Source organism: Cydia pomonella, chromosome 14 (assembly GCF_033807575.1).
Source record: "Cydia pomonella isolate Wapato2018A chromosome 14, ilCydPomo1, whole genome shotgun sequence".
Classification (NCBI taxonomy): Eukaryota; Metazoa; Arthropoda; class Insecta; order Lepidoptera; family Tortricidae; genus Cydia; species Cydia pomonella.
In genome coordinates, this window is record NC_084716.1 from 2,262,216 (window position 1) to 2,277,479 (window position 15,264).

The window sequence follows — 15,264 nt, forward strand, 5'->3', positions numbered from 1 at the left end:
TTTGAATTACCAGTTACTCTAAAGCATCGGCTACACCGGTCCTTAGCGTGGTAGCAATGAGTAATTAGATGTGTCAGAACGGGACTCATTTTTAATTAAATCCTTTGTTGCTGAATGGAGACTGTACGAAGTACACAATCGCTCTGAATAAGATATGCGTCTCTTTTGCATTTGCATAGGTAGGTACTTGTCAAAACGTGATAGAGCTGTTAACGGTAATAGATAAGACAAAAATCGTGGTAGTAAACTTACTTCGGGCTTTCCTAGGCTAATTTCATACAGATCATTTACCCAAAATGGCGTTAAAAGTAACAAAATTCCAATAGATAAGATCCCTAATCCTGGTATTTTGGGTACCTCATTAACGTTATTGTAGCATCTACCTGGACATTGTTTGAATACGCACTCAATAATTAGGTACATTGTAATAATTCCTTACAGTTTCCTGTGAGTCAACAGTCGAGGATAGTCATTGCTTGGTAGTTCGTTCAGTCAGACAGACGCGTTAAAAAGGAATAATTTCAAATTTAGAATTAATTTTCCTTTCGACCAGTTTTATATTTTTAAGTGCCATACCTAGTGATAGTTCGTTAAGCCAGTGAGGCGCGTTCAAAATTCAAATTTAGAATTGATTTTCTTTTCTGCCAGCTTTATAATTTTAAGTGTCATTCCGAATACATTCTTTTCAGCCTTTTTTTTCTATTCGGCCAGTACGTTTTATACATAACTTTTTTTCAGTGGCTATTAGGAGTGTTCTAGACTTTGATTTGTGATGATGTTAAGCTAAGTGAAGTGACAAGTGTGTGATGAGTCGAACATGGAAACAGCGGTTCTGTTGGGTGAGAGAAGGGAAGATCCACAAACTATGGGTTTGTTTTTTTTTATGTTTATTATTTAAGCCTACATAGACTGAAAACTTTAGACGTTGTTTTTTTTTATTGTGTTTAGGGACTTAAGGCTTAATTAAAAGTGGTAGTAGTACCGGTAGATAATGCTTTAGCATTAAGTCCGCCTTTTGTACGATAAGTTTTTCTTTAGTGCAATAAAGGTGAAATAAATAAATGTAGTGTACGTTTAGTGTTACTCACACAGACGGTTAACGGTGAACATAAAAACAAAAACCATAAGAAAAAGAAGTTACCTATACATAACATGAAACATAACTACACGCCATAGTATATTTTGTCATAAGCTTAGAAATATTACAAACATAAATCTTGTGTTTATAGGTATAAGTAGACGTCAAAGATAAGAATACATATTTTGCACAAAGGAAAAAGGTGACCGAAAAGTTGGATTATTTAAGGTGTCCAAATAATCCAAATGTTCATGACAACATGAATCAAGACACACTTCTTCGGGAATGGCACGATCTTTCGTAAACGTATATACATATAAGGTCATACATAAAGGCTATGTATTTTACATCCAGTTGACTACAGAGCAATACGAGGAAATTTGGCTTAGCACTGTACAATTATTTTATATATATTTTCCTTGTGATGTTCTTCGTCATGTTTACATTTATACATAAAATTCCTGGAACTTCGCAATAGGACTTTATATTAAATTAAATAATAATATAATAATAATTCAGCCTATATACGTCCCACTGCTGGGCACAGGCTTCCTCTCATACGCGAGAGGGCTCGGGCTATAGTCCCCACGCTAGCCCAATGCGGATCGGGGACTTCACATACAACTTTGAATTTCTTCGCAGATGTAAGCAGGTTTCCTCACGATGTTTTCCTTCACCGAAAAGCTAGTGGTAAATATCAAATGATATTTCGTACATAAGTTCCGAAAACTCATTGGTACGAGCCAGGATTTGAACCCGCGACCTCCGGATTGAAATTAAATGGAAGCATAATTTTTATTTAGGTTTTATAAGTAATTTTATTTTCATATACAAACGGACTACAGAGTTTCGTTCTCATTTCAAAACTACGTGTTGGATTGTAATGAAACTTTGCACATACAATAACATGAGGTATATCTATGCCTGTAATTAGTTTATATAGCTCTACTGCTCTAGCTTAGGTGTAATAACTTAGGTATAAGGTTAATAGATCAAAACTAGTTTTGTATGAAAAACATATTCGCTGTATTTTTTTAATTTGGTATCTGAAGCTACATAAACCAATAGGCAGATATACCTTATCCTATTGTAAGTATATTATAGATACAGACCAAGCTAAGTTGGCAACAATTTTGATAGTCCAGCCTGTACAAGTGTGAAGGAAACGTCATAATTTTATAGAAGTTTGAACTTTGACGTTCATCCTCTAATGACACCGTGGATTGATTGTTTCCTTAATAGACGTGACATTGTATTGATGATGAGACTACGTTGTGGACATATCCCATTAAATCAGTTCGGTTATTTAATGAAGAAAGTTTCTTCTCCTAATTGTGATGAATGTGACGTATTAGAAGACGTTTACCATGTTATAATGGAATGTGTCCGGAATGAAGCCGCTAGGATACAACTGGCTTTTTCAAGCCATAATACTATGTTTGATGTCGGGGGCTGCAATAGCGTTCTGGCTGCTCCTCTGTCAGACTCCGCCATGGCGCTACTACAGCTTGTACGAAAGGCTTATTGTTAATAGAATTAGTTAATTGTATAAGAATATTGTATTGTTGTTTTTCTATGGAGCGACATGTTCACCTCGGTGACAAGCTCGTAAATAAAAAGAAAAAAAAACTTTGACGTTTAAAAAAACACTTGTGTCTGGGCTGTCAAATTCGCTGTCAACTTGGTCTGACTCTACAAAGTTTCAGAGCAAGTCGTTTTAAAATAAGAGCGTAACTATACGTTTGTATGGAGAACCGAGCTTGCTACGGACTCTTAATACGTACTAACCACGAATTAATACACTGTACTAATAACTATAGACGACGGGTCTGGTCCAGTGTGTAGTGACCCTGTCTATGAAGCTTTGGTCCCAGGTTCAAATCCTGGTAAGGGCGTTTATTGGTGTGATGAGCACGAATTTGTTCCTGAGTCATGGGTGTTTTCTATGTATTTAAGTATTTATAAATATACTTATATATATACTATATATATCGTTGTCTAAGTACCGAAAACACAAGCCTAATTGAGCTTACTCTGGGACTTTAGTTAATTTGTGTAATAATGTCCTATAATATTTATTTATAGTGCACTTAATCTTAAGTTTTTTCTTTGTACGTTTTACTACGCATAGTGTTGTTATTACTTCATATGTTAGAAAGAATTACTCGTCATTATGTGATTCACTCATAAATTGATATCGTTCAAAGGAAACACTAGCTTCAGTGAATAAACGTCATAACTACCACAAAAACCTATCAATTTAAGCCTTTTATCTTTTACTGTGAAAGGAAATAAGCGGCTCAGAATAAAAATGTTGTATGTAATAATATATTACCTATTGATATAACTTTTATTATTTAAGTAAAAATATTACGAGTTGTTGATATATTTATCAGTTTCCGTTTGCACTAATTGTTTAGTTTGTTTATTATGTATTACTGATTATTACTGACTATTACTGAAGCATGGCAGTTTTCTTGGTAACCTACTATCTTAGGTATAGTCAACCAATTTCATTCTTAGGTCACTATAGAAGATTGTCGCTATAACTGGTCAGATAAACAAATTGATATGACATGGTTCTACGGGGTGTAAAATGCAATAGTTTGCGATGTAAATATAAAGGTCATACTGAGCAACCTTCACTATAGAATCTACCCCGAAATCGTGAAAAAAAAAATTGCTGTTTCATACATGCAGGCTGGCCTGACGTTGACATTTTCTATTGGAGAGTTAATTTTTCTTTCGTGAATTCTGGGTTGGCCCCATACAACACGGTGTCACATTTTTTTGGGGACATAACACAAAACAACGAAAAGAATTTTGAACCATTTACGCAGGACTCCGTAAAGTTCAATTTCGCTTAAATAATCGCGATCTCCTGGCGTCCGGGGCAGGCAGGACATATTCCTTCGCCGTCTGGCGTTTAAAGTGTTAAGTTACGTGGAACGGCATAAACATTTACGTAACATATATGTATGTCTGGTTATCTGAATCCCTAGTGTACATTTATTCGATAGCGTGACGAGACGTACGCGTTTTCATTTTGTATGGGATTTAGAAACAGCGTGCCAAGCGGGACGTTTTGGAAACTCAAAATCCCACACAAAATTAGAGTTAACGCAAACGCGTACGTCACGTATCGCTGTCGGATAAATTTACACTAGAGGTACTGGTATTAATTTTCGTTGAGAAATAGTAATACAAAGAAATTAGAGCGATAAAAGTACAAACAAAACTTCGGCTCATCATTCATGCAGTCAAGCTGGCCATATTTTTTTAACACGCTTTTATTAGGTCGACCTGTGTGTAACTATGTAATGGAATCTAAGGTTACTAATTTAACCATCTTCCAAGGATCGTAGCGTCATGAAAATTGGCAGCTGTATGTAGTTCTGATGACAATACAATAATATGGTACTGTCAAACTGATCTGATGATGGAGCCGAAAGATATGAACTGGAACTTTATGATGGAACATCGTATCATAGCTGTGTTTGGATTTGTTAGAAAAGTCTTGTAATGAACTTTGACCACGATTAGGTTTCAAGGTCTGATGATGAAGCCGGAAGATAGGCACTGGCATTCCATGATGGAATATCGTATCATAGCCGTGTTTGCACTTGTGAGAAAGGTCACGTAATGAACTTTGAACACGATCAGGTTTGAAGGTTATAACAAACCACCATAAAAAAGCGTGTTTTCTAGTGTTTTTTAAATTATAAATTTATTTATTACTCGAATAAGTAACACAGCATTATAGTAAAACCAAGGCAATGCGAAACTACAAAATATACAATACAAAGAAACAATATACATAAAAACAAAATACAAAGATGCGTAGGCTTAGGCAGGCTGCGTACGAACCGCCGAAGCACCACCAACAAAATGATGTGTAATTTAAAGTTTATGACACAATTATTAACTTGATTCTCTTTTTCCTCGCCAGGCGGAGCTAGTGGCAGCAGTGCGGCGGCGCGGGCGCGGCGACGGCAGCGACGATGACGAAGACCTAGGGCTCCCGCGCAGCCCGCCCGCCTCCCCGCCCACCGACAAGGCTGACAAGGTAAAATAGACTTTAATTTATAGCCGAATAGACTCGAAACTTGTATAAGACTAACCAATATCGTTAGTACCAAAAAGGTACGCCCAGAATTCTCATTCGAACAAAATGGATTTTAGATTTTTGCCAGGTTGAAAGCAGAATTCCTAGAACTTTGAAGTTCCCTATTGAGGGATAACTATTAACACATTCGAAGACAGATTGGTATATATTATTCAAATATCAAGCCTTCAAGTAGTAGAATACAAATATCTGATGAATAAAATTTGCACACGCACATCCACATTGTAAGTGACGTTACGCCTAGCGACATCTAACGCAAAACTTTAGAATTACCTGCAAACCGCGCGAACTTGGCTCCACGTGTGTATGAATGTTTACCGAAACGACCCGTAGGTGGCGCTAGAAGTACAGGGATGTTGACTGTATACAAAATAAATTACTTATTATAGAGAAGCGTTGACAGGAGGTATTTTAAGACACCATTTTCTATTTTATACATCGTATAGAACTATAACGAGTATGTAACTTGACCGTGACGTCATTTGCTAGTGTTTCATATAAAAATAAAGTGGTAAATAAATCGTTTTGACAGTTCGAAAAAAGAAACTGAACCCCTAGTGTAAATTTATTCGACGGCGAGACGTGATGTACGCGTTTGCGTTAAGTCTCATCTTGTATGGGATTTAGAAACAGCGCGCCAAGCGGGATGTTTTGAAACGCGTACGTTACGTCTCGGTAGGGAATAAATTTACACGAGGGCTACAGATTTGACTAGGAGTCAAATACGTACCCTATTGAACTTAGTCCATACCTATCTGTTTTTCTATCTATATTATCAAACAACAGTCCGTTATGATTAAGACCAAATTACGCATTAAAACGATAAAAATTATATAAATAGTAATTTGCATAGATAAAATGATATTAAATAGGACGTGATACTGATACCTATCATATCATAATCCGTTATTAAATGTATTTTCGAGTGCAGTTACTGATTAAAACACTAGTTACATAGTGTGTTTAGCTGATATGAAAATGATAAATAAAATTACTTCTAAGTCGCAAAATGATTTCTGTTTTGTATTATTACGTAAATTATTCGTGTCAAGTATTAGATATTGATGAATTTATCAATTAATACCTCAAGTGTTAAGTTAACATACATTTATATGGTGACATTATTCACTTTGATATGCTTCGTTCCAATTTACAAACATACGTTTTTTTTTATACTACGTCGGTGGCAAACAAGCATGCAATTCCAGAGGAGTTACATGCGCGTTACCGACCCTAACCTCCCCCCGCCCCTCGTTGAGCTCTGGCAACCTTACTCACCGGCAGGAACACAACACTATGAGTAGGGTCTAGTGTTATTTGGCTGCGATGTTCTGTAAGGTGGAGGTACTTCCCCAGTTGGGCTCCGCTCTAGATCTGGAATGACATCCGCTGTGCTGTGCCCTACCATACAAAGCGAGATGACATTCACAATGCCCATACGTCAAATGAGAGCGTAACTACGTTTGTATGGAGAACCGAGCTTGTTGCGGACTCTTAATGTACTATAAGGTATTAACCTTGTACTGGTTACCATCATTCCCACTAGTTACCACCAAGTTGTTACCACTGGTAACTACTGGGATTTTTTTCCACCTTTTGCCAGTTTTACTGGGAAAAAAATCCCACCTTTACCAGTTTTTACCAATGGTTACTAGTAATAAAAAAAATCATATCAAATAATTACGACTATATTTTCTAAAAATATATTTGCTTTGTTATATAAATAAGTCTAATAAGTCCGAACCCTTGCTGTAATTAAGCCATTTATGACTTTAGCAGTAAGTAAACATGGAACGCTGCGAATTTTTTAAAATTAATTGGAACTTTTTTTTTAACTTTAATAAAAAAAAACATGCCAGTAGTTACCACTGGTAACAACTTGGTGGTAACTAGTAGGAATAACCCGTGTACTGTATAAACATGGGAGAAGACATGAGAAGACAATACTTATTGTAACGACGACCTCGCTGCACTTTCACCGTTGCATCCGCGCGTTGCATGTACCCAGGCTGTAGCGTGTACTAGAAGTGCTAATAAAATACGGGTTGAATCTTAGTTTGACCATGCCCTCCCATCTCGAAGGCGTTATAATTATTTCTAAATCGATATCATAGATGGCGCCAAATGTCACAACCAGCCATTACGAAATTCTTATCCTACAGATTAAGAGATATTAAAAGTGTCATAAATTAAAAACATTATAAATGAAATTCCCATTGGATACTTAGGACGGTGCGCGTTTTTAGTATGGGATTGGGTATCTGTACTAGTATTATATGATCTGTGGTTTGAACTCTCTCAGTTGCTTAAAGGTTAGCTGGAAGATATCCCTTAAGAGGATAAGTTCGCTTTTGTACACATTTACTGTATTCTCTCTGAGTTATGTACCTACTTGTTTTGTGCAATAAAGTGTTTACTACTACCACTACTACAATTGGGTACTTGACACATGTTGAATATTATAACAAAATTAAGCTATATGGATGGAAAAGGAGTCATCCATTATAAAAAAGTGGAATTTTAAAAGACATTGAGATTATAAAAAAATACAAGGCTCCAAATTCTCAAAAAAAGAAAACGAAAATGGACCATTCGATTCCTTACATTTCATTGAAAAATAAATTTTATGACAACTATATACATAAACGCAATAGTTCATGTGGTTCAATCCATACATTTAGGACAGACTAATATCATTTAGTAAGAGGCGTTTCAATCGTCGAGTGCGAGCGTCAGACTTTAACTCTCATTTCTGACCTTTGTGTTGCTTAAATTCCACGAGTCCTATATAGACATTTGATCCTCAGGAAAATCAAGATCGATTGACATTACAAAAAACTGTCAAGTAGCCAATTGAGGGGCGATTCCAGTAAATGTTGCGCTTGGTAATCGATGCAACCTCACTTTGGCATTGCAACCAGCCGACCGTTGTTCAACGGTACCGCGTGTCTGCCACATATCAGGTTTATATTAAACTCATGTCCAAGCCTAACCCATGGCTTACGTATATACACCACTCAGATGTAATTGTACACACAAAACACGTCGTGAGATAAACCTCGGCGCTGAAAAGTTGTAATCAAAAATCAAGATCAAAACGTAGGACCACACTAGCATCTTTTGACCGTCGGCATCTAGTCAGCTGTGGAAAATGGCGTCGCTGCACAGTTGCGCCAACGTTGCGTCGAGCAGCAGCCATAGAGTTGATATCAAAATACTTTTTAAAAATACAAATACTTTGCAATAAAAGGTACTCTGAATAGTCAATACCTAGTCTGTACTAAAAAGTATTTCTGTAAAATAGGTATTTTGTATTTGCATTTCAAATAAGTCACATCTCTGCAGACAGACAGACGCGACGGGCGACTTCGTTTTATAAGGTGTAGTGATACTGATATCCCAAGTAGCACACGGGGTGGGAAATAGCTCGTATATCATATCTATTTAGATACTTAAGTGAAATATATAGCCATGACTAAGTTCTATATAGGTGGAAAGAACCCATATAGACCCCATATAGACCAAAAAGGAGAAAAATTGCAGCCTATTTTTGGTTCTAAATTGAATCCATAAGAGATCTTTCGATTACCTTAAGTGGCAATTAGAACTATTTTTTTTATTAATCATTTATTTCAAGTAACTTTAGACTCATTAGTATGTTAGTATGCACTTACAGCTATGTTAATATGTACAAACTTATCACTAAATACTTACTAAGACAGCTATGTTTCTAGAAGCACCTATTTAGTGGTTAGACATAATAGGTACTTCTAGAAACATGCATGTCATCACAATGCCTCAAATATGGGCAGTCAAACCTCTCGGCAATCGAACGCAGGATTGGGTTGGGGCTGGCCCGCACCCGGCGCACCAGGGATGTGCATCGTTTGCGCATAGTCGTATAAAAGCAATCGACGCGCGCTTCAGCAAACATCCCTGATGCGCTACAGAAGCGGGGCAGCCCCACCAATACCCGGAACGCGTTGTTATATTGAACCCGAAGGGCCCCGTAGGCCCGCTGAGTGTAGTACGTCCATAAGCTGCACGTATACAGGGAGGTGCAATATGCTCTAAAAAGAGTTAATTTCACCTCCCTAGTACAGCGCGCAAACTTACGCGCAATCATGTGACTAGCACTATGGGTGACAGTTATGCGCAGTGAACGATTTATATTGAACGAATGAATGTATAACAATTTCAGTTCGGTCAAGGAGTGATAAATGAGACGCCCAATTTCCTTTGAGTGGCGTGGCAACAATTAAGACAATAAGTTGTGTTTTTTAAAAGTGAATGTGATCTGCCATTTTAATTTTGGATGTACATATCTATTTGGTAAAGTGATGAAAACTTCACGTTATACAGGAATTGAAATAAGCACAAAATCCTTGCGAAAGATTTTTTACTGTGAAACTATAGTATGGTTTCTTTGTAAATTTCGATGCGCCTTTGATTTGATCCAGGAATATTTAAAAGGAGAGTGCTAAATCAAATGAGGAATTGATACTGATAAGAAATAAAACTGTTAAAAACCTGACCTAATGATTGTAGGTTACGTACAATGTTAAAGTAACATCGTTACAACTATCAAAGGTCTGTGATTATGCGTCAGTGTGATAAAATTCTGTTTAAAATAATTCATTTTCAAGGACTCCATTTGTAAACATGGCGGAACAAAAAATATTTTACAGTGTTTATTTTCACTTATTTGTTCTCTATTTAGAACTATCAGGTCTGAAAATCACTTATTTGTATCTTGCGAGTGGCAAAGCAGTGAATGCTATTGACAGAGGAGGCGCCACAATAGGAAAAATAAATCTGGGGGCAGGGTAGTGCCCCCGCCAAGACGAGCAAAGCGAAGCGCATGGCCTACCTTTTCTAAAAGCGCTTCGTCGTTTTTTTGAACCCTCATAACTTGGGTTTGGATTATACCAGATAAACAAAATTCTCGGGATATAATGTCAATAGTGGACTTATTAAGTAAAAAAAATCAGATGCATCGCTCTCATACTTAAGATTTTGTTCGTATCGGAAAAACCCCGTTTTCATTACTGACTCACTTCACTCACTCACTGATGATCACCAAAACCCTTGGGGTACTTCTTGAAGTACTAGGAAGCAAAAATTTGGTATGTAGCATAGTATTAGTATACAAACAACAAAAGAAATTGTATGGGGAATCAATAACCGCTGAACCGATTTAGATGAAATTTAGTGTATAGATAGTTTTTCCTATAGGGAAGGATATAAAATAGTTATCAACCCCAAAATCACCCGTAAAGGTGAAAAGGGAAGGAAAAGGGCATTAGGGGGAATAGAGGAAAGTTTGTAGGGAGGATCAGTAAAAAAAGAAGATTGTATAAAAGATGCCCCCAGATACGTATTTCGGGATTTTTAATAGTAAATTTCCCCCAACCATTATATATGTATGTGATAAATATTTAACTATTTGGTTGTACCCATTGGTATGTATTTCATTGTAATGTGTAATCTTCTTATTCCTGTAATGTATTCGTGCACTACCTGTCACTAAAGCTTTTTGTTCTTTTTATCCTGCTACCCTAAGGTTGTCTGGAAGAGATCGCTCACAGCGATAAGAACGCCTGATGCTACCTTTATTTACATTGTAAATCTGTTACTGAATTTTTTCTTCTGTGGTCCAATAAAGTGTATTTACTCTACTTACTTTACCATTCATATTAGGGGATGGAAGATTGTCATGCTTATGATAATACACAAAGAAGACACTTACAAGAAGAAGTGAAATCCTGTCAAAAACATTTTCATGGAAAATGTTGCCTAGACGAAACCATAAGGCTCACACTGTCAAAAAGTTATCAGATTTCTTGTAGAGCCAAGCTTCTAACTCTACAAGCCCTTACTTCACAAACTCTACACCTTAGTCAAAATATGTGGCTTGGCCGTTTCGTTACTACAAGTATACTTAGTGAATAAATTTTGCACCCCACGCCCATGTGACAGTAGCGAAACGGCCATGCCACATATTTTGACTCTTGTTGTAGAGTTTCTGAAGTTAGGGCTTGTAGAGTTAGAAGCTTGTCTCTACGAGAAATCTGATAACATTTTGACAGTGCGAGCCTTATGGTTTCGTCTTGGCAACATTTTCATGAAAATTTTTTTGATAGGATATTATGTATATGACCTAATTTTGGAACTGTTAGATCGTTAGTGGTTTGAAATAAGTGAAAATAACTGCTTTTGGTTTTCAAGAACCTCCTATTGAGACTTAATTATGCGTTGGAGTGGCAATAAGAGTATTTCTAGCCCTTAAAGTTGCAATCACTTTAGGTTCCAAAAGGGCCGTAAAATTATCTCTTTAGCCACTATTGGTGATATAACTCTATTATACTAGTCATTTGGAATTAAAAGTTCCAAATAAGGGTATGTTCCCACTTATATGTAGAAGTTGCTTATAAGTGACTTTAGGGCCTTATATAGCACTATTGCTTCTTATTCAGTGACAATTAAAACCTGCATGCAACTTTAAGTAGCAAAATCGACTTTACCCAACCATAAGTAATAAAGTAGAAACAATAAACGTTCCTAAGCAACTACAAGTGACAGGATGAACTCATATACAATTTTGAGTTGTGTTTAAAGGTATAAGTTTTATCAAACACTGTTAAACCACTCATTTAGAACATAAAGCTATAAGATAAGCTGCAAAATTCACTAATGTGCTGCTTGGGATAGAACATGTCATTCACGAAGACGCATGCCTTGACTCTTATTGTCATGTTATTAAAGGTTAAATTTGACAAAACTGCACGTCATCGTGGGTGACACGAACTATATTATGCGTTTAGGTTCTAGCACTTATTCTAGAACCGTAAAGTCTTATGTCTCGTAATAAACTTATTGACATATGACCTTATTCCAACCTATGTCGTGACACGAATGACCCTGTCCACTGTCAGGGCCGCATTAAATATGAACGCCATACATATTTCATGAAATGTATGGCTTCCACGCCGGACAAACACCTATAGTATATATAATACAATGTTTTTATTGATTGTGTTGCTTTGTGGTTACCCATGTCGCTGTTCTTAGTAAGAATTTATCCTATTTTGACGATCGCTCTGTAGGGCTAATATGGTCGGCTCTTTATCATTTGTCACCATGACTGTCACGTTCTAACAAATATATAAGCGCAAAAGTGACGGGCATAGTGACAAGTGATAAAAATGGAACCATAATACCGCCGCTGGCCTAGTGGGTAGTGACTCTGCCTATCAAGCCGATGGTCCTGGGTTCGAATCTCGGTAAGGGCATTTTTTTGTGTGTTGAACATAGATATTTGTTCCCGAGTCATGGGTGTGTTCTATGTATATAAGTATATATTTATCTATATAAGTATGTGTTTATCGTCGCCTAGTACCTATAGTATAAGCTTTGCTTAGTTTGAGGCTAGGTTGATCTGTGTAAGATATTTATTTATATTTATTATCATATGTTATGTACGATAGAAATTACTCTAGGGACTTGAGACTTCATATTAAATATGGGAATTGACGGATATTACATTTTTTTTAAATACTACGTCGGTGGCAAACAAGCATACGGCCCGCCTGATGGTAAGCAGTCTCTGTAGCCGATGTACGCCTGCAACTCCGGAGGAGTAGTTACATGCGAGTTTGCATTCAATTTTAAAATAAATTGGATGTTTCAAAATCTTCCGTACAACATCCAAGTCATCTTGATACATGCAATCATATTATCCGATTAGCAATAAAAATATTTATCTACATATCACCATATAAGCAGATAAGCTATATCGCCTACGTCATTGCCTATTAAGGCTTCCATACACGGCCGTTCATACCAGCCAGTCTTCGCTCGACCTTAGCTCCGCTCGCGCGTTAGAAAAAAAAACACGCGCGCTTTCAAACGGTACAAATATTTCAAAATTAGAACTTGTGATTTTTACGCTTAGACGTTTTTGTGAGTTAAAAAGTTAAGGACTTTAGTGTTGTGTTAGTGATGTGACGGAACAATTTTTAAATATATTTACGGTTTTTATTTTTAATTATTTTTTTCTAGGATAAAGTTTCTAATGTTATGTTATAAAATTAATGTATTGCTTAGAATATGTAATTTGAAAAAGGAATCTTCTAAGGTCCATGGTACTTTCTGCACACAAATATATATACCTACGTAATAGCTAAAAAATAATTACTAATCTTTCCCAAAAAATAATGACTCGACGTTTACACACATTTCTTGTAATTTCGCACTAAAACGTTAAGTTCAAACCTCACACCCTTTTTAAATTTCGAACACACATAGCCGTTTCAACATGCGTGTGCGAAATTCACACTTCACAGAACTACTAAAAAAGTGACAAAGAAAGTTATTGCTAATGTTTCCTCGTGTTGATTTGTGGATAGTGTTTGATAACGTCAGTATTTAAGCTTTAATTGGCTGTAAATTGACGATAGTAATTATTCAGGTTTTTAAGTTAGGTATTAGTAACTGAGTTTTACATTAATGTGTTAATTTGATTATGTTTAGACGTCATTATTTAGGTGTGATTACATATGTGATAGGTGAGTTCATTAATTAAAACAGCTTTGAAATAAAACTACGTAGGTATGTCTTTATTGTATACAATAGGTACATCAAACAGTGAACCTATTAACTTTCTTCAAGAGGATAATGATTCTGTTTTTTTTTTCTTATAAACACCGTAAGTATTGTCCTAAGCTAACTTTGCATGAACTTGAACAGAACAAAGTGAGGGAATGTCATTATAAACGTCATAATTTCATAGAAATTTAGCTTGTTCCGAGTTTACCGCTCTGACTATAAATTAAAAGGGCAATGAAAAATTTTGATATAGATTTTACTAGGTACCTATTCCCGGTTTCATTAACCGAAAGTTATAATATTGAAACTTTACTTGAGTTTGGGAAAACGGGAATCTTCTCTCAAGGTTAATAAAAGGGGTTAAAACCGAGTAAAACTATCTGATTTTCTTCAATAAAAAAATTCTTTACATAACTTGATTTGCAAAAATTTACTATTTAATAGCTCTGTTGAGCTAATAGGAAAGCGCTAGTTTCAAATATGTACTTACCAGATGAAATATAAATAAAACTTCCTTCTCACTTTCTTCCCACATGTTACCGCTAAACGAAGATATCACGACTTTTCTAAACAGTTACCGTAATTCTAGCGGTTGGAAAAAAGCAAAAACGTGAGACCCGCACCGATTTATAGAAAACATCGATAATTGAATAATTCCAGAGACAATTGTTTACATCACTGCTTTTACTATTGATTTACTGTTCTTTTGACCTGACATGACTTCGTTTTATTGATTGTGTGGGGAGCTAATAGTTTGTTTTCTAATTGGTTATATCTGTACTTTCAAAGTACATTTTCTTTCGTATTCGTACAGATCTTTTTTTTTATTGGGTTCTAAAGACATTTGAAACAAACTATTTGCATATCCCAGTTGCAATTAATATAATTTTTTGTTACGCCTAATGATAATGTACATAAATAATAATGTTATTATTAGACACAAATTAATTGAGGACCTGTCGGGTCTAGTCGGTAGTGACCGTGCCAGTCCTGGGTTTGAATCCCGGTAAAGGCATTTATTTATGAGCGCGCATTTATTCCTGAGTCATAGATGTTTTCTATTTATGTGTATATTATGTACCTATATCGTTATCTGAGTACACACAATACAATTAGCTTAGGGCTTAGGGGCTTAGTCAATTTGTGTAACTATGTTCTATTTAATCATTATTTATTTATTTAATGAGCCGATGGCAGAAACAGAGGTATAGCCTATTTTATAGATCTATTTATATCCTCAAACTGCGCTTGCAATTTCTTATCCTGTTGCCTTGCCTTCAAAATTCTCCTAGGATACACCCGTTATGTTAATGTGGTTTAATATGGCCATGGTAGAAACTAACAATGAACAGAATGAAATCCTTTACAGTAGAAAGTAGAAGTCCCCTATAGGATTGAATAACACGACTGATTAGGGATGTGTGAAAGTGATTTTGTTTTCCGGCTTCCGTAC

At 36.0% G+C, this 15,264-nt stretch overlaps 1 protein-coding gene across 3 annotated transcripts in view; it reads left to right on the forward strand.

Moving 5' to 3' along the window:
• Positions 1-15,264, forward strand: part of LOC133524709 (uncharacterized) — a 273,866-nt gene that overhangs the window by 228,413 nt on the left and 30,189 nt on the right. For 2 of the 3 annotated variants that reach the window (XM_061860841.1, XM_061860842.1), the window contains exon 6: positions 5,028-5,144. In XM_061860841.1, coding sequence (XP_061716825.1) covers positions 5,028-5,144 — 117 coding nt within the window. Of the gene's footprint in view, positions 1-673; positions 870-5,027; positions 5,145-15,264 lie in introns of those variants that run through there. The other variant, XM_061860843.1, reaches the window with a different exon arrangement.